Source organism: Platalea leucorodia (genome assembly GCF_965183815.1).
Source record: "Platalea leucorodia genome assembly, chromosome: 3".
Lineage (NCBI taxonomy): Eukaryota > Metazoa > Chordata > Aves > Pelecaniformes > Threskiornithidae > Platalea > Platalea leucorodia.
Genome location: NC_138825.1, coordinates 125,847,827 through 125,871,941, shown reverse-complemented (window position 1 = coordinate 125,871,941; position 24,115 = coordinate 125,847,827). Strand labels below are relative to the sequence as shown.

General features: G+C 42.1%; 1 protein-coding gene across 9 annotated transcripts in view; it reads left to right on the top strand.

Moving 5' to 3' along the window:
- Window positions 1-24,115, top strand: part of HMBOX1 (homeobox containing 1) — a 112,499-nt gene that overhangs the window by 25,513 nt on the left and 62,871 nt on the right. For 7 of the 9 annotated variants that reach the window (XM_082305831.1, XM_082305825.1, XM_082305830.1 and 4 more), the window contains exon 2: window positions 21,287-21,370. The exons of 1 other annotated variant lie outside the window; for it this stretch is intronic. In XM_082305831.1, the coding sequence (XP_082161957.1) occupies window positions 21,348-21,370 (23 nt within the window). In that variant the 5' untranslated portion in view covers window positions 21,287-21,347. Of the gene's footprint in view, window positions 1-21,286; window positions 21,371-22,568; window positions 22,651-24,115 lie in introns of those variants that run through there. One more of the 9 variants, XM_082305826.1, reaches the window with a different exon arrangement.

Genomic DNA, 24,115 nt, shown 5'->3' with positions numbered 1-24,115 from the left:
CCCAACTGTATTAAAGATAATTGATGGGCTGAGGGGATCTTGTAAACACTTGTTTGTCCCATCAGCATGTGTGCTTATTTGTTGATAGTAAGGACATCTACAGGGCCACTGTCAGCTGTAATATATTTCTAGTTTTACTTGGGATTACTGCAGAATGTGCATTTGTTTGTCTTTTAAACCACTTCAGCATCCCGAGTATAATTAGACATCAGTAATGGAAATGTATTAGTTGATAGTGAATTTTATAAATTTTTAAATAAGAACACAAAAGCCTTATTTATGCTGGGTGAATTGAGATTTAGAGAAATATCCAGCTAACTTTGGCCCCTAGATGACATTTTTAAGGGATAAACGATCAAGGTTATGCAAATGAGTGAATTGATCAAAACTGGTGATTTAAATCACTTTGATTTACATCAGCAAGAGGGAAGCTTTGATTTAAATCATTGATTTTAATCTTGTTTTGGGATTGTACTTTCATTATTTCCCTAAAGACAGGTTGATTTTCATTGGCTGGTAACTATTTGAAGCATGTTTATTTGCAAACAAGTGTAGCTCTTAAGTTAATTTCTTAATTTCTTTCTTTGGGCAGGAGAGGGAATGCTTAACTGGTAGGGTAAGTGGGGCAGGAATATGTCCTTAAGCAGGTACATAATTTAACAAATCCTCATTTAAATTCTTTAACATTTACATTTTCTAGAAATGGCAAATGAGCTCTATATAGATGAGGACTGGAACTGAATTTAAAAAAAACCTCACCATTTCGAGATTTGTATTTAAATGTAGCTATCTTAAAAAGCCAGCTTTTTTAAAAAAACAACAACAAAAAACCCCCCAAAAAAAACAAAACCAAGAAGATGACAAAAACATCTCATAAATGTTTTACATTTTAAAACTGATTCATTAAACAAAGCAAGCATTATCTGCAGTTAATGAACTGAACTGTTTCTGGATACCATGTCCTTCAAGGTTTGAGAGCTGGCAGATCTTATTCTCTTACCTCTTTTATTATTCACAGATTAGAAGAGGAAAACAAGCTTTCCTGCTTCAGTTTTTTGTATTTTTCTTACTTTTTAAACTCCCAGTTGGTTATTCAGCTTTTGGATGAACAAGTCATTGATTTGAATTAGGTGAATAAACTAAATTGAACAAAATATTCCTTGTATGTGCATAAGAGGGCAAAAGTGGTTTAGGACTTGAGACTCCTTCCAGGTGCTTACGCTGTACCTTTCCCCGGTTCAGGGGTCACATTTATTTCCCTTCCTTCCCAGTCTCCCCAAAAGACAGCAATATCTAATACTGCTAAATATTTTACATGTAATTTTAAATAACATTATATAGTAAGCTTATGCTTTGGAATAGTTGATCAACATTTTAATAGAACTTTTAAAAAAGTCAATTAAAAATGTAATTCCAAAACCTTTTTTTAATCTTCCCTTCTGAAATCTAATACGAATGCAGATCATTTCCTACCATTTTTTTGATGGTGAATGCAATCTGGGTTTGGTAATCAAGGTGAAAGAAATGTACTAAGCTAGTTTTCAGCATGGAATACATATTGAATTTCTTCTTTTTTTTTTTTTTTTTCCCCTTCCCTCTGAAGGACTTTAACAGCAAATTTTTTTTATTTTTTTTATTTTTAGCGTAGAGTGTGTCTGTCTCGCAGACAAGTTCAAGTGGTTTGGTCACTGTTTAAATTCACAAAGCTAACGAGGCAGGCAGACACAGTTCTGTTTTCCTGTGATTAAAAACAAAAGTCTTTCACAGTCTTATTTTTTTTGTTCCTAGACCACAAGACTTGTCGAAGCCGTAGAGCAGTTATAATGAAGATTGAGTAAGAATAGACAAGAGAAATTGGTCTGTTTAGATTTTCTATTATTGTATTAAAATTGATGGATGATGACAGTTTTGTCTCAACTGTAAAGAGCACCTTAAATCCTTTGGTAATTAACTATTTGCTTATTGCTCGACATTCTCAGGTGCTGCGTAAATATTTACGGTTGGGAAGAAAGGCAACAGTTTTGGGTGAAGCTGATGATATCTTCCCATCTTCTTCAACAGTATCAAACCTGCGATGCTTCTTACAGCACAGTGCTTGTACTCTGCTCAAAACTGTGTCTGTGTTTGGGTAGGAGATGCTGCAGGGCCTCTCTCTTTCCCAGAAAAAAAAATACAATTAATTCTTCAGAATGTACTTTTTTTACTTTTGTACCGCCTTAAAACAAATGCCTCACCATGTTGATTTACCAGCACTCTGTTGTTGAATGTGCTATACTGTAAATCAAGGTGAAAAGTGAGGTCCCAACATTTTGTCACTCTCAGTTTCACTTGAATTCTGTATTGTCAGGTCATTCATTTGCTGCCATTTGTGTTCCTTGGTGATGCTTTGATAAATAGCTTTACCTTCCATCATTCAAGTGGCTGCTGCTGGAAATGACAAAGTGATACCTTTACCAGGTTCTTTCAGATCTTAAGCTCTGTTTAATAAGTTAGAAAATACTTTTTTTTTTTTCTAATGGGCAAAAAAAGCCTTTATATGAATGCAAAGTACTCTTGCTGTTCAGATCTGTAAAACTGGAAGGAGGAAGCAATGGTACATAAGACCTTAGGATAAACTAGACATGTCTGTTGTTACGTCCTTGGGTGCTCATGTCCCACATCCTAGATTAGATTTTTAATTCTCTGTCTCAAAAAAACCTTTGCGCATATCTGAATACAAAGCATAAATTGGTCGCTGCTGCAACGCACTGAGCAAGTTTATATGTATTGGGACATCCATTTAGCAAAAAGCCATCGTGAGACAGAATAGAAATATCACATGGTAAAGAGAAATTAAGTGGTAGCTGCTGTTTACCCAGTCTCATAATACAGAGACTGCTAGATATAAAATGAAATGGAAAGGATATCCTTCAGGATATGTGCCAGCCTTTATAAAATACGAGGATTTCTTGCCCATTGCTGTGAAACACCTGATTCTTGATGCTGTTATATATCTGGTCCCTCAAAAACGTGGACCTGGGAGTAGGCGTACAGATTTGCAGTCTTTGATTACTGTTAATCAGTCGACGCAGAGGCAGCCCCTCACCAGCTGTAGCACGTACTTTCTCTTGCTCAGTCGGACAGGCAAACAGAAATGGGCTGGGAATGTGGGGCAGGAACAGGACGGGAAGCAAGATGCCGTGAAGTTAATGTCGAAGCTGAAAATGTGGTAGTAATAGGATGGAGAGTTGGGTTCTGAGAGGATTTCTACGGTGGAAGGAAAGGTCAAGGACATTTAAAGTGAAACCTTCAGTAACCCACCCCCTTGCCAAGGGTTGTTCAAACCCGATGTCAAAGTTTCGTGTAAGGAAATGAGGAATATGCTGTTTTCTGCGTCTGCTGTGGGGAGTACAAGAAATAGTCGACCTAATTTTCAGCAAAAAGTTGGTATTAGGAAAATCATTTCTGTGTTGGGCTTCTGGAATAGCTCACTTGGAGGATCTTAATATTCTGGTTGCTCTTCCCTGAGTTGCTGTAGGCTTTTCCTGCCAGTAACTTCATCTCAATGCAGCAACAGTTATCTGTAAAGTCTAAGTGATCCTGCAATAAAAGGGCCTTCTTAATCAAAGATGGTAAAGTCGGAGACAGTCAGTGCTTTCAGTATTGGCATCCTGTTCTGCTAAGGCAATCCCACGTAGGAGGAAGACAGACACAAAAAGTGATTTGGCTGTAATGCAGCAAAACAAATTCTGGCCAAATTGTGGACTTGGAGTTAATGGGTACACAGTGTTACTCTGCAAGTCTCTGTAATGCTGACTGGAAATCGTGGTGAGTTTTGTAGTCTGTTAACTACTTAAGACTGTTTTGTTATTTCAAGTCTGGCTTCAGCTAGTGAAAAATGGGGCACTTTCACATCTCACATTTCAAAGATAAAAACATTTTAAGAATATTAAAGGTAAATCTTACTAGATTGCTTTAGAGCAACCGTGAGGCTGTGATCTAATCCATTTACATGCATGTGTGTGTCATCCCCCCTTCTCCCCCAGCCAACTGGATGTTGACTTATGGTGTCAGTTTTCTCCTTGTAGATGTAGAGCGAGTCTTTCCTGATGTACCACGTTTTACAATATATTCACGCACTCTGGCTCGTGGAACGGCTGCACATAAATTGTGCCCAGGCCATTTAAGAACATAATATCCCTGCAGGGTCAGACTGACGGTCAGACTAGCCCAGTAGCCAGTCTCTGATTACAGTAAAAAACACTACTTGCAGAAACTCAGCCTTTATCTTGCAGTTGAAGAAGTGGCAGAAACCACGCTCAGGGCTTCAGCTTCATAAATTATGACTGATAAAGTTCAGGCCATCAGGCGTCCCTTCTCTGCCCCTGTCCAGATCTCTCTCTCTGTTCCCAGTTTTCCCCATAAGCCTGCTTGACTCGCTTTCTGCAGCTCGCCTGCTCTGCAGCTCTTCCCAACAAGGCCACTTGCTGGTTCCTGATTGATCAGTCTCAGTCACAGGTAAGAGTGGCTCCAAACTCCCGTTTACAGGTTGAGAGAGTTTTTTTAGGCCAATCCCATTTGATCTTTGCCAAGAACTTTATACTCCCAAGTATTAGGCGTGAGCGGTCTTTTGAAATTAACTGCTGTTTGTTATTTACAGCATCAAATATACAAAAAAAATGGTTATTGGATCAGGGTTTGGTAAAGTGAAGGGGTTGATTCTGTCTTAAGGATATAAGATGTATTTATTCACTTCACATTCCTCAGCTTTTCTTTTTCCACTTTTCTATCACTTGACTCCAGGAGCTGGAGCTTCAAGAAGAGCAAATGCTAACTGTGAATGTGAGGACAGGGGGAGAATGGCTAAGATGTTTTACTTTCTGATTTGGATTCTAAAGAAAGTCCTAAAAAGAGAGACTCAAAGCTATCCCACTTCTATTTTTCAAATCCTTGAATGGTTCTGTTAGTGCAAATCCTTGGTGAGAACCGCAGGGAATCAAGCAGCACTCTCTGGTCATTACCCCTTTCCAGTGGTCCAGGTAGTCCAATACATGGATCATACTTCTCTTGTAGAGCTCACGATGTGTAGTCCAAGCACCCCAATGCCAGCAAGAGGGGACGAGGTAAAACCATCCTCTTCAGATTTTGGAACAGAGTTGGTGGCTTGTGTTTGCACGGTTCAGCTGCGTAGCTGTGTTGATGGAGGAGAAGGATGATTTCTGCTGGAATAGTAATATCGCAGAGAGGGCAGTGTTGACATGGTGAGGGATTACTTTCTTCAGTATACTTGTTCCCCTGTTTCTGTCGGAATAGCAATAAAAGCATCTTTATGTTACTGTAAAGAGATGAGGGAGGAAATTATATCACTTTAAGTAATACAGTATTGTAATTTCCTAGAGTGGAGAGGCCCGGGCTTGAGGCTTAAGTAATATTGGGTCATAACTTCTCCTACGCCATTTGCTTGCTGAGATCTTGAAAGGATTTTGGGAGCTTTCTGAATGAGTGGCATCTTACCCCGCTGCTGTCATACCGTGCACAGTCTGTCATCGTATCCACGGAGCACACTGTTGTGGTTCCCCCCCCACACCAAGATTTCGCTTTTAAAATAACTGCTGTAAGATACCTTGCCCGTTTGATAACTGGCATCTTCGTATAGGGATGTGTCGTCCCTTCTACTGTCGCTAGCTAAAAAGAATCAGATTTTTTTAATGCAAAGCGAACCTAGGAAGATCCATCTATTTTGTGTACTAGATGAGAGAGAACTCGTAACCAATGCGTGCAGTGAACTTGCACTCACATCCTAAAAAAAGAATAGTTTACATACTTGTTTAGAAGGGTGGAAATTGTGGGAGAGGTGTAGTTCGTGGTCTCCAAACGCCCTCAAAAACTGCTCTCCTGTTTTGTTCTCTAGAGGATCTTGCAGCAATCTTAATGCTGTAACTTTTGAATGTCTTCCAGGAGTTCTTTAAATTACATGATTAACCTCAGTCATGGGAATTTAGCTGTGTTTTCGGTGGTAAGTCATATTTAAATAGGGGTTAAACTGGCTTAACAAATAGTATCCTTGTGTGGATGGGGACAGAGATTTATGTAACAAATAAGTGTGCTAATACATTAACAACTGGATGTAAAGAATCATAAAGATCTAAGTAATAGATGAAGTTGAAAGTACCCCTTTAAGTCAGGATTTTGGATAATATTCTTAGAACTAACAAAAAGAAAAAAATTCATCCTACAGTCTCCTGTACTTGGCAGCAGAATTGTTAGTCAGCAAGAATGTGCAGAACTTTGTGAAAAATTGTGTTTTAGATAATTGCCTGTTGCAGACTGTCTAGAGGAACTCACATTTTATTTTTGGCATATTGCATTAAACAGTAGCTTTTACATTTTAGGACCGATGTGTTGATTTATATATCCTCCAGTCCTCTGGTGGACGTCCAATTTCCAAACTTGGATACTTCTGTTGAGTAACTAGAGTCAACATTTTCAGTTCTCAGATGGGAAGAGAAACTTTCCAAGATAATACCTATCCAGCTGCAAGGAAAATGGTAAGGTGACGAGTGTGACAGGTCTAAAAGCATATATAGCAAAGGCTTTACACTCATTTCCATCTGGATTTTGGTGTGTATATCTTTGAATGGGTCAAATATCCCTCTGAGCAACATACGTGCACTTAGGGAAAGCCAGGAAACTTATCTAAAAGTTCAGAATCAAAATGCAAGTAATGTGTGAATTTAAAAGATTTGTTGTTTCTTTCATTGTCCTTAAAGTTGGCGGCTTGTAGCATGGGCAATAGGGCTAAATGAAAACAGCAGCTTATTGCTGGTGTTGCCAGTTGTTAGCGTCAGCGGTACACAGGAGATATTGCACAGATCTTTTTGAATTATAATTGTTAGGCACTCGTTAGCAGTCTGTGTCGCAGCAGGACGTACAGGGAAAGTGCGGCTCCCACCTTTGATGGTGCAGCCGTGCCTCTTGAAGCACGTTTTGGGAGGATGCCGCCGGCTCATCTGGGTGCCACAGCAGCTGGCAGGAGAGGGGGTAGAAGCGTGCACCCACACCACAAAAAGTCTTACGACTTTTTTTTAATTGGCGCCCGTTGTAACTTTAATTCATATCTGAATTACACACGTGTGTAAAACTGCCAGGGTCCTGGGTTTCTCTCCAACAGCTCCTTCTCTTTTTTTGAGTGGTGGGGCTGAATGGGATGAAGTTAATGGACTCCGTATCATTTCTTTGGGTTTAAAATAAAGTGTGTGTGGAAAAAAAAAAAAAAAAGATATAAAAACCCCTCCGGAAGTCTGAGTGGTGAATTATAAAGAATCTTCCCTTATCTTTGAAAATACAGGGTGTAGCATGGAGACAGAATAACAGAAAGACACGTCTAGAAATGATGAAAGTCAGGGCTGGAATAATTCTTCAGATGGTTTCTGTTCATCGTGTTATCGCTGTACAACAGAGTGGTCTGCAGCTTTGAAGGCAAGTCAACCTTGCTCTGAGACGATCTCTTTTGAACTGCTGTTTGAGCTGGTAGGTACCTGACCCGTTTGGACAGGAGCGAGTAGATACCTTAAGACTGCTTGACTGCATGAAAGGGTAGAGAGCTCAGCTCAGGAAAACAGCTCCAAGAAAACGCTTGTGGAAAGGGGTTTTAGAAAATAAGCTGCATTGTGGCTCAGAAGCTTTTTGGTTAGGGGGAAGCTTGTGGGTTTTTCAGAGCTTTCTGTAGATTGTCAGCCCAGCAGATAATACAGGTTGAGGAAAAAAGGGTTCGCACAAACCCTGGATGTGGCACTGGTTAGTTTTGGGAGCAAGGGGAAACAGCTCAGCAGCCCACAGATGTTAAAGAACAGCTCAACACTGGAAAATATAAGATGTCTGAATGCGAGGAATAAATGAATGTTTTGCTAGCTATCATTTTGGCCACTTTGCTGCTTCTTCCCCTAGCACCAGACTGGACCCTGTGTTAAAGCTAAGCACAAACGGTGTTCAGTTCAAAAACAGCTGTAGCAGATAATGCATTTTCTGCTTGTTTCTGGAAGGGGAAAGACTCCCTGATCAATCAACTACGAGAATAAATTGATGGCAACTCTGCCCGTCTTCAGTACAGGTGATTTGTTCTAACTCTTCCCATCCCTTTGCCTTCTGTGTCTCTCACAGTTAGCAAGTTTCTTCCAGAAATTGCCTGCATTCAATTGCATTATATTTGAAAAAAGAAAGTTTTCAGAGAAGTTAGCAAGTGAAAATGGAGTATGTAATGGTGGCCGTAACTGTAGCCTTTGCTGCCAACGACAGCTATAGTTATATATGGGGCACATATATTCTAGCAGATGCTTCCCATTTAAACCACACCGGTTTCAGCATAGACCAAATTTAGGATCTAAGCATGGTGACCATAGCACTCGCTAAATCTCTAATTCCATCTTCTGCCATTTACTGTCTTTCTCAAATGCTCAGTGAGACTTTTTTTTCCTAGTTGTTCTATGGAACAGCTTTGATTTTTCTCACTTTGTGGTTATTTTAAGCTTCAGAAAACAATAAGAATGTACTTTTTTCCCCCCCTCTTTCCTCTGTGCTTTTATGAAAGCAGAATCTGTGTAGATAAAGCACAGTTGATCTGTTAGGGATTACTGTTTCTCGGTTATTCTTTTGCTCTTGCATATCATGCCTTTATGTAGAAGAATATTTAAGGGTGCTGTGTAGAACAGCGAGATGAAAGATTCTTTGTGCATTGAAGAATTCTGGTGTCACAGGAGTCCACCTGTTCTCCTGTAACTTTTTTTTTTTTTAAACTGAAGTTTATTTAAAGTGAATTTTAGTGCTCATAAAAGCTGCTGGGTTTTGACAGCCTTAAAGATTGAAAGGCTGTCCCCACAGGTGGTGGCAGCAGCACTGTGGCCTGGTATTCAGGGCACAGGAGTAGGAATCAGAAGATCCACGTTCTGCTCTCATATTTATAACTGGTGACCTTGAGCCGAGTAGCATGTTGCTGAGGCTCAGTTCTGCATGGAGAATTTTACCCCAGCTCATGAGGGCGTTGTAAAGATTTGCTGCTCTCTTAGGAAAGAAAAGACAAGGATAAAAACTTCTTTCATCATCATCAAGCATCAGATCTCATCTCCAGTCTTCCAGCGATGAGAATAATGGGCAGTTTGCAGGAGAAGGTATTACCAACAGCCCATCGAAAGTCTCGGAATAAGTGGAAGTGCTTTTTGTCTGTGCAAAATTGTCTAAGAGGAGCTAACCAAACCAAACTGGTTTCATGCAGGTCCAAAAAGACTGTTTCTGTTGGTATGTCCTACATGAAATCATAGTAATTTTTGTGGAGAGTCGAGCTGGATCAATCTAGAGGTCCATTTGATGTAGCATTGTGTGTCAAGTAGTGGTCAGTATCGGACAATTAATGCACCTATCCAGCTTGCAAAGCTATTCCTCTGATTAAGTACAAGAGGAGTTTTCTTTTTGACCCTTTCAGGCTATCAGCTTAATTCCCAGAAGCTTCAGATTTAATTACCCATATCATTACCACAACATGCATAGCTGCAGATTTTATTAATGGCCATAAAATTATCGAATCCTCTTTAAAACGAATGCAGATTCCCAGCCAGAAGGTCCTTTCCCACATCAGCCCTAGTACAAGCGAATCCCACAGGTTGGTGCAGCACCTCTCATGTCCTTTTGTCAAACGCCGAGCCTAGCTCATCCCTCTTTCTGCACCTGATTTCCTGCTAATTTACCAACCACTAGAAATATTCTGCAGTTTTGTCACCAAACTCGGGTATTCTTGCCTCTAAAATGGTAGCTGAGCTGAAGTTTTACCCTTCTCGGAGCCCATTTTTATGCGTTTAGCAGCAGGCTGACCTTTACACCTCTCTGTTTCAGACTCCTGCTCACTGCGTTGCTTTTGTTCCTATCCCTAAAATGTTCTTTCATCCATTTCAATTCCTTTTCCCTGTGCGGTGCTTTATGACTTTGTAAATCAGTCTGAGTGGTACAAAATCAAATGCTTTCCTGAGATCCTGATAACTTACGTCCACTGTTTCACTCTTGTCTAACCTAACGATTTGGTCGTATAATAAAAAGGATTTCAGCAGATTTGTCAGGCATGACCTTCCTTTTATGAATCTGTACTGGATGTCCTCTACTAAATTATGCATTTCCAAATGTTCTGCAATTTTGGCTTTTATCAACACTTCCAATACATTCCCACAGCTGAAGCTGGGTTTCCTGTTCTAATGGAATTCAGCAGAACTCCCTCACACCCCAACAAAATTCATCAGTTTTTCAGAATTCTCTGTAATAAAATTTCTCTGTTTTCTACTTTTTGTCCTCATCTTACTGGATTCTTGGCATTGGAATTAGAATTCTGTTTTATGTAGCTCAGAGTACCGCGTGTTTGGGAAATAACCAGCTGGCCCTTTGCAGTGCAGCAGGTTTGCATGGCACATGTGGAATGAGTTACTGAGTCTCAGCCCAGTCGCAGGTGAGAGGGTGTAGGCTGGGCGCTCAGAGTCTCGATTTGGTTCCAAGCTTCCTAAATAATTTCATTCGAGACTGGAGGTCACTTCACCGCCCTGTGCCTCTGTTTATTTTTCTGGCCTGCTTCCTGAAGAGTATTTTACATTGCAGGCTTGCTTTGTGGTTTTGTCTGACTATATATATGTGAGTGGGGAGGGGAGACTCCAAATCCTTCAAGTGTTCTTGCTTAAAGCCCTTATGCTTGTGCTTATACCTACTTTGAACATATAGCTTGCCACTTGGGCTATGCTTCCAAATATGGATTTCTCTTGGAGGTATGTTCTGACCCACCTACTTTGCACTGCAGATATATTTAGCAAAGTTTTGCCGTAATAGTCCTACAGTGCTGTCCCAAAGCTGTCATCTGCTCTTCTGCCCACCTCCTTCCCGGTTACCTTCCATGCGTCAAAAGCCACCTGCCAGAGTTCTGCATCTGTCGTCAAGGCTTTCTGTCGTCAAGGCTTTCTGCCGCTGACACGACTCTTTTTTTGGTGGTAGGTAGAGCACAGAGGCTAAACAGCCCTGTCCCCGCTGTGTGCTGCTGGCTGGGCAGCGCAGCTTGCCTAAACTTGGGTTAATTCCTCCGTGTCTGCAGCAAAGGTCGTTGAGTTCTGGGACAAGCCCCCAAAGTTATGAATAAGACCAGCGGAGTTGGAGACTTCCATAATCAAAGCCTCAAAGTAGGGGGAATTTTAAAATTTTTTTTTTAAGCAAAATGCACAAACAGGTACGTCCTCCTTGCCCGCAAGCCTGGCTCCTACGAGGCAAAGGTGCTGCTCAGCCTGGTTAGGTTGAGAGCAGCACGGGACGCTCCTACAGTTGTATCACGATGCCGGAGCAGACTGTCTGGGGATGGGGTATGTCTTAAGGCCATGGGAATGGCTCTTTCTTGGCCTGGACCCAGCTTAGAGCAAAAGTAGCGCTAGAATACCGGTAGGGTATGCGTCTGCCTGGTATCTGTTTATTGCAGGAGGAAATTGCCAAGTTACAGAGATACTTAAGTTACGACAAAATTACGGAAGACGCTGCATTTAATGGGCTGGCTTTTCTTTAGAAAGCCAGATTCTGCCTCCCTCCTCCAGTCTTCCTGTTAGATGTCATCCAAGATGGATTCCAAGTGCAAAAAAAAAAATTAAATAAATAAAGGAAGCAAACCTGCACTGAATGAATCATTTCTGCTAAAATTAAACCACTTATTATGGGGAGGGAAAAAAAAAACGAAAAAGAAAACTTGGATTACAGGTTTAGCAAGCGTGAGCACATATTTCAGCATGTATTGCTGTATTTGTAATTGCCAAACTACTGATTTCTTGGAACTCTGCTATTAGCATTGTTAAGCAGTGTTCCAGACAGTCACTCCTATAAATCCCTGTTAATATGTTAAGCTGGAGAAGGCCTTTGCAAGAGTAATGTTTAGCCGGCAGGCGATCTCCGTTTGGGGTGTGCTGCCTGGGCTAAAGGGGCAGACAGGGGGAGTGACTGTGCTGGCTGTTAGGATCTCCTGCTTGAGCATCCAGTTGATGTTTGCTTGAATGTTATTGCCACTTCTAATGGGTGCTTAGGGATATTTTATTTTTTTATTTACTTATTTGGACAGAAGCGTCTAAGAGAGCGTATGAGGTTTCTGTACAGGGTGTAGTTCTATAGTTTACTGATCTGTTCTTCATATGCTATTCAGGCAATAAGTAATCACATGAAAAACACCCCAAACAAACAAATGCCCTTTTCATGAACAGATACTGTTCTTTTTCAAGCGTGCTATTCCAAATAATGAAGTGCCTCAAACCCTGAAATTATGAAAGCACATTGCTAAATGTTCCTTTTTTTAAAATTTATTTTCATAACACCGGTATAACCAGAACATTTTCATCACTGCTAGTCTGCTGACCGAAGTAATCTCTGTTTCTTCTAAACTAGTCAGTGGGTAGAAACAAGATGGAGTGTCTTGAGAATAAATCTACCAGAGTACAGCTTTACCTTGGAGAAAAAAGATTGCCCTCTTTCACTTGCATCTGCTGAACCTTGTACCTCTGCAGGGGTGAAAGAGCCCCACAGGCTTTCTGGCAAAGCATGTGAAAAAGAAAACTTGGATCGTACTGTTTGCTTGACATGGATGAAAGTCTGGGTCATCAGAGAGGAAGAAAAGGGGAAAGCAGAAAAGGGGGGTAGAGCCACAGATCAATATTTTAAGCACAACCAGTTGACAAGGGCATGGGGATGGAGAGGGGCAAGGAGACTCGTTTGATCTGCTGCTGCAGTGAGGACACATCTGCCGGATCCCAGCCCAGTCCCAGCATCCCTGGCGGACACGCCGATTCTCTGATAACTAATTGTATTCTGAAGCGAACAACAGATGGGTGCCCCGGGTGCCCTATGACCGTCCGTCAAACCTACCTTCAGTTGTAAGGCAGAGGGCAGACATCGGCAAGACTGCCATGCTTTAGTCTCCTTCTATGGCACAATTTTATGCGAACTTGTTTGGGGATGGAAAACAGTTGCACGCTTATTTTATTACAAGCAACTGAGAGCTCGCAAAGCTTTTCAGAACACAACGTTTTGTGAAGTTCCTAACAAGTTTATTGTTTGTAGAGCATGCTATCAGATTACTGTTTGGGAAAAGGGGATGATGATCTTAAATCCAAAACCTATTTTAAAAAAGATAACACTCAAATTTTATGCAGTGTATTTGCGCTTGCCAAGTGATACCACATTCCTCTTCATACTTTTTTTGTGCCACACAGCAATGCAAAAATAAAGGATCGTAAGGCGTTACTTATTTCTCTTCCGTGCTTGTTCCTGGTACCAGTGATGGCAGATAGACTCCTGGTTTCTTTTCTCAGGTCAGCAACTGGGCATAAGTTCTTCAGCTGAATACACATGCATCTTGCATTGGGCATCTTCGTGTTCACATCGAATCGTGTAGTAGCAGTTTTCTGTGCCTGCCAAGGATTTGTGGTACCCCTGTCTTGCAATTAATCTCTCTGTCAAGTGACCTGATGCCACGTGCGACTTCTGGAATGCTGCTAAAGAAGGTTTGATGGCATCTACTGAGGTGCGCAGGGGTCCCCTGGAGAGTCACAGATGAAGGAAGGTCTCTGCCTGTTCAGTCGGGTGAAGGCTCTGTTTTCTTGGGGCTGTGGTACGTTTTGCAGTGCCTCCCGTTTTTGTGCTCTTGAACTTGCCTGTCACTGGCCATGACCTACACGGCAACTGAGCATTAGTCTTCGTAGTGGACATTTGTATCCTCTTTGGGACAAGCAAGCTGCAGGTCTGAGTGGAACTGATAGCCAAAGAGGAAGGCCTGTCTTTAAAAGACTATACTTATTTCAAGTCCAACATGTCAACCTGCGCAACTGCAAGATCAAAAGCCAGGCTCTGTAAGCACCGATTCTGGTAGCCGTGGTTAGTTGTCCTCTAGACATTGGGAAAACTAGTATGTTTTCTCATCTTTGTATGTCCTGTTACCAGCAGGCTGAGATTAGTTTGTTAAAGTTTTATGTACGGGATGTGTGTTCTGAAGGCACTGCTGACCATCTCGGACCTGCAGGATTCTGTGCTTCTGCTGCTGTTGCTGGCTTTCCTTCGGTTGGGTACCTCTTGCCAGGTGTGGTATGCAGGACAACTCTGTCAGGTTGTTCTCCAACATGAGTGAGCTCCCCACGGAGACCTGGAAGCCGTGATAGCAATCGTTTCTTTCTTGTTCCTGGCGTGCACTGTTGGGCATAGTGTGCTCGGTCTGCATCCTGTTGCACCCAAATTGCAGTTGATCAGGGTCAGTAATTCCTCTGTGCCAAACCCGATACTTGGTGCTGGCTGGACTAGAGAGACAGCAGACTTGGGGCACGTCAGGAGGTCAGGTTCTTCCACAGCGTACTGCATAGTAATTCATTTGAGCAGTTCCAGCTGGTGAGAAATTTAACTGCAGCAGTATTACGGTCATAACCACACCGGTATGGACTGCACGTGAGCCTGCCTGAACAGACGTAGCAAGCAGAGATGCTCACATCTAACACTATTCTGCAGCGGGGTATACTCGCAGTATGCGCACATTATGCTTGGCAATATAGAATCTCACTTCAGTTGGCATATCCAGTGCTACTATGTCACTGTATTCCTTGCAGAAAACTGTCAAGGTAATTAGTGTTAATTGGGCTCTTTTTTGAATGAGCCTCTCATTTATTGTATATTTGGCCCAGGCTTGGACTCAAGGACTCGGCAATCTCCCATGTGCAGTTTTGTCCAGATGAATGTGTGTGCTTTATGGTGTACGTATCCACAGAGTTCAAGGTATAATCCCTAATGTTGGCCTGGAAGTGCTTTAAATCTTTATTCTACTTTAAGGTACGTCTTGCCCGTTGTAGCTCTGTAGGAGTTAGCTGGCACTGGACTGCTCCTTCAGCTCTCTGCTCCTCCCTGTTGCCTTCCGACATGCACTTACTAATTTCGTGACAGCCTCTGCCCTGTTGCAATGCAGCGTCGAACATCTCGAACTGAACCACTCAGCTGAGAGTCGCCGTCTCCTTAAATTCTCTCTCTCTCTGTGAATGACCACCTCACTCTTCCTCATCTGTTTCAGTGCTCAAACTGATCTAAGCGGACTAGGATAACCTCTTGGATCGTTAAGGAGGTGGTCTTCGTAGCAGCCGTTCGCTATCGCCATTAGCCATGAGTTCGTGTGCCTTGCTGTCAGTCTTCCACTGTCAAGATTCACTTGTAATTTTTGCCAGAAAAGCTAATTCAAGTCTGGCCTTTGGTTCCAGGCAAGTTTTTAGACGTGATTGGAGGGGACAACACACTGAAATTCAGGAGATGCAACAGCGTAGGTGCTTGGTACATTAAGGCCGGAAGCTCATTTGTAAGCAATAATGAAAATATAACCTGGGGTTCTCTGCTGAAATGTGTCTGCAGATGTATCCTGATGACAGCATTTCATTTTCCAGCTGCCATTAAGGACAAAGCAATACGAAATTACGTCCTTTTACTGGGGGCTGCATTGCCTTTTATGTATCTCTGGGATTTCTGGAGTGACTCGGGGTCCCTTCCAGTGAAATGCAGATGACCTTTTCTGCCTTTCTGGAAGCCTTGGGTGAATTTGGGAAACGTCATGATTTTCTGACTTTAGTCTTTCTGTAGAGAGGATCTGTTGCTAGGCTGCTTCAAAATGGAGCCTGGCCTCTGGCTTGCACCATAGGCAATTCCGCTAAATTTGGGTAAGGAGGTTTCTTTTGCGTGGGGTTGCAGAGGGAAAAGAAGAGAGAAACAGTTTGAACTGCAATCCTTGGCAATTTGTTCTGTGGAGATCTACTGCACAGCATGTTGTGGAAGCAATGATTTACCTGCTTGCTTATTTAAGTTTACCAACTGTGGCTTTATCATGAGATTGAGATGTGTGTTTTCAAAAGGGGAAAATGCTTCTTTCGCTGGTTTCCCTTCAGTTAAGGAGTTCTGAGGAGGAACAGGATCCCATAAAAATTTTTTTGCTGTAAGCTTGGCAAGATGCTACTCTGTTCCCTCACCATAATCCCAAAATACAGCTTTCTCCTGGGTTGTACTGCAAAGGGTTTGGTAAACCAGCATAGTCACAATAAGACTGAAAACAGTTGATTGGAGGTAACTTCTGAGCAGTTTCTCCAAGAATTTTTGTGTTCGTAAAAAGTATGCTCTCTTGCTCCCTTTGATTCACTGGCACAGGTCTCCCGGAGAAGGTGGTGGAGTCTCAAACCTTGGAGATGCTCAGAAGCCATCTGGACATGGTCCTGGGCAACTGGCGCTGGGTGGCCCTGCTTGAGCAGGGAGGATGGACAAAAGGACCTCCAGAGGTCCCTCCCAACCTCAACCGCTCTGTGATTCTAATTCTAAGGGACAGGTTGGGACCTGTCCCTTAAGCCAAGTTCTCTGCCATAGCAATTCATGCCTTGTTCCCTTGCACCTGAGCCAGCACGCTCCTCGCCAGCATCGGCTCAAGGTAACCCAGAAGCTGCAGCAAATGCAGTGGCTGCATTGCTCGGTGAGCAAGGATACTCGATGAGAGCTTGTTGCGTACCTTGAGGGTCTGCACGGGACCATGCTCAAGGTACAGATCAATGTGCTAAATTAAAGTAGCGATGTTTAAATAACTTGGAGCCTGGAGACTTAAGAACCAACTCTTCTCTTCATGTTGCGGTACAACGATGGCATGAAACTGGATGCTGCACCTCGGCAAGCCACAGCGTGTGCTCAGGAGGTGGCAGTTTTCAGAGAAGGTTCTTAACCTTGCTTTCCAGGGCACAAATGTAACACATCCTCGAGTCAGATGGCATAGCATTTTTTTTTTTTTTTTTTTTTTTTTTTTCTAATAGGCCTATTTTGGGAAAATGGGCTAGAGAGTCCTAGATTAGCTTTAGTATTCTGGACACTAGTCCTACTTTTGTGCATGCACCCAGATGAATTTATCTTTAAGTTTTGATACAAATGCAGTACCTGGAGTTTTAAAAGCACTGGGTAAACAACAGCCTGTCTGAACATCTCCCAGGAATAAAGGACTCCCAGCTGGCAAAGGAAGGCTTAACAGGAGCTACAGACTGGAATCTGAAGCCAGACACATTCAAAGTAGAAATCAAGTACAAATTTGTAACGGAGAGGGTGATTAACCACTGGTATGAACTAGAATGGATGGATCCTTGTCTCTTGCTGGTTTTGAGGCAAGGTGTCTTCTGGACATAAGTTAAGCCAGATAACAGGTTTGTTTTACTTTATGCTGGCCTCGGTGTAGAGAAGGTGAAGCGGATGAAACGTAGTGGCCCGTGTTTGTAGACACGTGCATATGCACACATGCACAGAGTCCAGCCAGGAGACCTGATAATTCCTATAAACCTTAAGCTGTACATTAAGTAAAAGACTTAAATTTTGAAATTTTTTGTTACTTCTAGGAGAGGATTGGTTTGTAATTATGCATGGCGTTGGGAATCCGCCTTTATGGCAAATTCAGCAGCGGTAGAACTTCATTCTTGGGCTGAATTTGCACTGTTTCTTCACCATGCAATGCACCAGGTTTATCAGCAAGCTGAAACTTGGTTCTTCTGCATTTCAATAGCTGGTTTGGTGATAGTCCTCTTGCAGTAGTGGGGCTATGTCCTCAGGCAGATACCAGGTTCAGCCACTGATACTATCCTGTGTGGCTTTAAGCCAAGAATTTAGCCCCCCTGTTCATGTTTTACTTCTGACAAAATGGTGATATTTCTCTTCCCCAAGGACAAAGGCTTTTAATTTGTTATTTGTAAAGCCCTTTTTAAGAACCGACCAAGGAAGGTATTAGTGAAATACAAAGTGGTGGCATTATTTTTTACTGTGTGACTCACTCAGAAATTAAAAGGGAAAATGAATTTCCCTTCCAAATAAGTGATATCAGCCTCATCTTTACCAAGTGACTTCTTCCTTGCCTCTGCAGGGCGTTGTGGATCAGGGTGAACTATACTTGAAAACATTTAATTGCATACAGTGAGAAATGAAGAAAACTGAAGTGGATCCCAAGAATGTATTAAAAATCTGAACTAAAATGAGAATGATTTCATGTCAAGTGAGACAAATGCAGAGTTGATACTCCAGTGCTTCATACTTCCACTTGTCCTTGGTGCTGAGAAAATGAGATTTTTAATATCTGAAAAACAGATTGCCATGAAGACTCATCCATTGTAAATTTAAGCTGCCTTTATAGCAACTTAAGCTGGGGACAAGATTGTTCATTACATCTGATTCTACAACTGTGGCCATGATTTCCATATTAATATTGAGGTTTTTTTATTGCCTGTGCCAGAAATAGGAAGGAGAGCTGGTAGTGTTTTCCCTGTGTTAGCAGATAATTTATTTAATGAATAATGCGAGAAGGGCAAAGGTTTGTGAGTTCTTACTTCCATATCAACTATAGATTGTGGTGACACCTGCTTTTGCTGCTGTGATAAAACCTGGTTTGCTGCTTCGGTTTATGCTAAAAGGAGACTGAGGGAAAGAGGGATATTGATTCCTGACTTCAGGCTCGTGATTGCTTGGTGGAGGAAGTTATGTTGTTCGGGGCTGAACTTTTTTGGCTAAAATTATAGGCGAGGGGTTGCTTGTCTCCTGTCTGATGTGCCCTTAAATTACAAAAATACTTAAGCAACCTTTACATGTGTGTGGGGGCAGGGAAGGTATTTCTGTGCCACTGAACTTTAGACCAAGGTTGAGTCAAAGCCTATTTGTAACCCTTTTCAATAGCAGCCGTTCTGTTCTGGCATCAGCCGTAGGAAGCGCTAGCTTCCTCTCCTTTCTGTGCAACTGCATTTGCTTTCACAAGTCCAGCTACCGAGGCAGACCTGAGGATTCCCCGACCCGCCTTACTGCTTGGCTCCGTCTGTGACAGTTTGCGATGGCATTCATACTGTAATATTGCTGCCTCAACCTTTAACATAGCAAAACCGGAAAATTCCTCTTCTTTTCACATGAACTCTCTCCTCTTTATCTCTGCTGAAATGCTATCGTCCTCTGTCTGCGCTCACGGATCTGGACTCTCTTGGAAAAGTTCCTTCTTCCTCCTCTGCTCACATCCCAAATTTGGGCTAGATCCTAATGGCTCTTCATTTATAACGTCCGAGGTCGGTACCATTCTTTTCTCTTCCATTAGTATCACTAATATCATTAGCCTGCCTTTGTCATCTCACACCTGAGTTACTGCAGCCTTTTCTTTGGCTCTCTAGCTCATCTCCTCTATTCTAGTTTTAACACTGCGTTTCATGGTGATGGAAGGTGATCTTTTCTTTCCTTCATGGGTCTTGTTCTTTCCTTCTTCCACACTCCTCACCCTGGAAGCAGATCTTTATCCAGTTCTCTATCATTAGCCTCTCTGACCTTCAGGAAGTTTGTATATATTTAAGTCTGATTTGTTCCTCTTTGGAAAACAAAACAGCTCTCTGTATTAAACTCAAAATTTGGCACTAAGTCAACAGCATGATCTCATATTTTTTGTGACTGCTTCAGGGAAAATGTTTTAAATGCAGTTAAGACGTTCAACAGAAGTGTTTTGGTGTAGAACTATCTTTAAAAGGTTTGGGGTGGCTGACTGCAAGGGACCTGTGTGTTTGTCTTTTCCATCCATCAGTACTTCGGTGTCACGATTTCTCTCCCAGGCCACGGTACCTGACCTGTGGTCTGCTGGGACCACTCATCTTGTCTGTGACCTTGCTCTTGGCGACCTCCTTTCCTGGAGAGGAAGAAGGCAACTCGAGACCTAGATGTAGGCCAAATGAATTGGTTTGGAAAGGGCGGCAGCCAGCTCTCAGCAGCTCCCTCCATGAAAACAGGGCTTTCCTTTGCCACATCTGGGTGGGAGCAACCACGTAGGGGCAGACATAAAACCCCTGGGAAGGTTGGTGGCCAGAAACTGACTGCTGCTACTTCGGGAAAAGCTCATTCGGCCCAGCCTTTTGCCCTGAGAGTTCCTAATTTTTTTCACAAAGAAGAAAAAAAAAGAAAAAGCCACATAAACGATAGCATAGTCTGTGTATGCCCAGTGGACTCCATGTGGAATAGTTGCAGTTCTTCCCCAAACCTTATAGCAGGTGTGATAGAGGAAGAGCCATGCTATAGCGTCTGGACCACTCTTAACCACCGAGAAGAGCCAAGATGTGTCCGTCCACAAGGCTTGGATGCTAATATTACAGACGTTTCTTTATGGAACAGGGTAAATTATCCCATGCAAAGCCCTGTGCTGCTCGACCCACTTGTTTCCTATTCCAGCTCACATGCTCCCGTAGCCTGAAGTGTAAATATTCTCTCTAGTTCTTTCTGCATCTGCCTGGATGTAGTATCCTGCCTTTCTCTTTCCCGCTGGTTAATAGTTTGACTTCTGAAGCACTTTCAGTCTGTGTTAGTTTGCGGAGAGAGACATCAGCAGTGATGGCTAAAGAAAATTCTATTAGGTCATTTCTTTTCAGAACATAGTACCTGTCTTCTAAGCGCTTTGCGGATGTTAGCCAAATAATCCTTTTAATAGCTTTTGTGAGTTAAAAGGGTAGGTAACTGTCATAAGGCTAAATGATTGCATAGATGAATTTACTTGTGGCCAAAAGAAATCAATTGTAATTTAAATTTTTGTCTCTGGACTGATTATGCTACCAGACATCAACTTTCTCCTTAGGAATCTACCATGTGCATTGAAGTCTGTCTGTGATTATAGATGGGTCTGGATTAGTTACAGGTTATCCAGAGTAATGTGATTGAACATTTCCAGTTTTTAACCTGTGGATGTACACAAGCTCAGAATACTCACCTGGTTGGCCTTGTTTGGGTCTGTGAAGTATCCGTTAATAACCTGAGTCGTTACAATTCATAGGGTGTTTGGATGTAAAAGAATATTCGCCAGAGTTTAAGACCATGGGTCTGTTGCAAACCATGTCAGAGATCCCACTGAAGGCAAAGTGAAGGAAGAGGGTGAGGCTTTAACGGACCATGTGAAAAAAGAATAAATTGAAAGATGATATAAGAAAATTCAGTTGTTCCAGGGAACATTTTTCTTAACCACGGCTATATTTAGTGATCGGTATACATTGTACTGCCTTTTAGCAGAGGGATGGAGTGGGTGATTGAGAAGGATCCTGAAGGCGCCTGTCTTTGTTTTTTTAAGGAGAAGTGATTTGGCACCACTGCCTGGTGAAACTGCCCTAAGGTTGCCCTCTGTAAGCCGGTTGTATAATTGTAAGTCAGATAACAAGGAGTCAGAATGCATTTGCCTTTCATAGAAATCTCTGACGTTCTTGTATCTTTTCATTGTGTCTTACAGAATGGTGAATAACACTGAAGACCCCCAAGAGGCTTTATAACGTCCCATCCCCATGTAAAGTATGCTCAGAACTTTTCCAGTAGTGTAAGTACAAGCTAAAACCCCCACAAAAATCCGTTGTCGAGAGCTCAAGAGTTGTTTGGGGAGTTTTCTGTTAATTTGTCTAAAAAGAGCAGAGAAATGGTTACTGTGATTATCAGCAGTTTGCTAAACTGGAAAGTTCCACTGGTTTGGTATTTGCTAGACATTTAAACCGGGGAACAGTAGCATTTCTTTCCTCACTTGGTCTGGCTGTTATGCTATTTCTACTCATACTTTTTTGTCGTTGAAAGAGAAGGAAAATCATGCAGTTCCTAGAAACTCAGCCTTGATCAGAGAAAGGGTATTGTTAAAAGAGAGATCTCCATAGATCTGCTGAACATACTAGAGGGATAGCAGAGCGGTGCAAGAGAGTTTAGCACCCCTGCAGACTTGGTGAAACGGGATGAGTACACCATTAACTTAGTATTATATAGCAAAGGCAGAAAACCTAGGGCACCTAACGTTAGAACTGGATGTGTTGGTCCAAGCGACCACTGCTGTATCTTGAATCCCAGTACGGACTGAAGTTGTCTAAATCTCATCCTTGAATTTGAGCCTATTAGTTTGTTCTTTTAAATGACTTCTGTCATGAATCTTCAATGTAATTGGTATCCATGCTGCTGCTTCAATAAATAAGCAAATAAATTCAAAGTTTGAAGCTTGTCAGGCTGAAGGGAAAGGTTTGACCTGTACTGTGCTGTCATCCATCTCTCTCACTGGCCAGTCCTGCATCACTGTTCCCCATACCTCTTTTATAGGCACGGCCAAATGCTTGTCCACTGGCAATCAGATTCTTGAGATACTTAGACCTCTTGACTTCTGATTGTACCTTCTGTCAGACTGAGTTGGAAAGAGAAATCCTGTCTACAGAATAGGTAGCAAGAAACTGGGCTGCTGTGAATGCAGTCAGATTTTCCCAGATGGATTATTTCAAGGATGAGGATTATTCATCTAGCGCATGGAATTGCACTGCCACTCGCACGGTGAATCACAGACTTCTGTAGAGGGAGTCACAGCGAAAAGTAACGACTGCCAGGGGTTTTGTGTTGGAAACTAAACTACCAATGTATTTCAAAACGACTTCTCAATACAACCATTAATTAGTTATTTTCTATTGCTGGTGGCTTAGTCTTCTATTCAAAACTAGTGTTTTCCTACTTTGTTGCCAGTCCCCTGAGCCACCTCCTCTTCTTTCTTTTAGCTGGAAATATGTTGGATTTCAGTATTAAAATCACCACTTGAAATTGTAAAGATCTAGTTCACAGCAGGAAAGAAGCCTGGAGGTAAGGCCACGCTGCCCTGTGCATCTTTATTATACCGGTAATTCAGAGTTTGCAGAGTGATCTTAGAGCTCCTCTGTGCTTTGTGTGAGCACAGGGACGGTCTATCAGCTTTAACTTCGAATCAGACTTGTAACATAAACTTCCAAACTGTGAATTATATAGTCTTAATTTCCTGTGCTTTAGCTAGATTTCAGTCATGGTCTGCCCCTGTGCAGTTTTAGTTGGATATCGCATGGTTCTGTTGCTTTCTGGAATCGTTGTGGCATGTTGATGTGCCCTGTTAATCAGCTGCCACCCTCCATCAGAGAAGTAGCAGCTTTTTCGATTTATTCCGGTATATGTGCAGTTAATACGGTCATTGAGAATGCAATGTAAGTATAGGTGAATTTTTGACTGAGTGAAAGCTGGGGTGAACCTGTTTGGAGGGCATTAGAGAGTATTAAATTAGAGGAAATGGGCCAAGATGACCCATTTAGGTATAAAGTTTCCAGATTAAACCATAGATATCATTTAAAAAGGATAAGTGGGCATCGTGGTTTCAGAAGGGGAAAGAAGAAAACAGAGTCTTCAAAAAAAAAAGTTTTAACTTAAATACTGAATAAGATTAAAATTGAAGAGTGTTAAAACTACCATGGTTAGAGAGTAGTTTGGTTACTCCTGCCATGGGGCAGCATCCTCTGTCAGAAGAGCAAAGTAGGCAGCTGGCTGCCGTTACCGTTTCACCTGCCTAATTTTTATCCACAGTTGGACGAGAGTCAGTACTCGAGAGGAATTTGAGGCATGGTCTGAACACAAGACTCTTGATTGTGCTCTCACAAGAATTAGTCATTTCTCTGAAACCAAGTCCTTCTGTAGCCAATGCAAGTATATGTTATTGGGTTCTCCATAAATATAATGGGAGTAATTATTTGTACTTCACAGGCTCACGGCAGTATTGATTAATTAATGTGTTAATAGTGAGATATGACCAGCAGTATTTGTGTTGCATGTTTCAAACTATCTCTCAAAATATGATTTCTGATAGAACTAGACAGTTTCAACATTGTCACTTAAAGTTTACCTGAATTATCAGGCCTCTGCTTATGAATCTAACTGCCAGCAATGACAGAGCTGTCTTGGGAGTGAGTAAAAGCCTGCTGAGTGGAAGGAAGATCAGTGTGAGTAATGCAGATGAAAAAGGACTAGATAGAAGCCTTGTCATCATTTAGGAAATACAACGGAAAGGAAGGGACGAGTATGTGACCGATACCAAAGTCAGCACACGTTGAAGAACAGACAGTGGAGTTACAGTGGCTTAGAAAGTCACCACATGGCAGAGCGGTGTTAACTGTCCAGCTTCCCCGAAACGTGACACGAAACACGTTAATTAAACTTGGGTGAACGAGGACTTGGCTAATTTGCTCTTTTTGTCTTCAGTGACAAGGTATCGTGTCAGTAGTTGGTGGCTGTGGGAATGTTCAGTTGG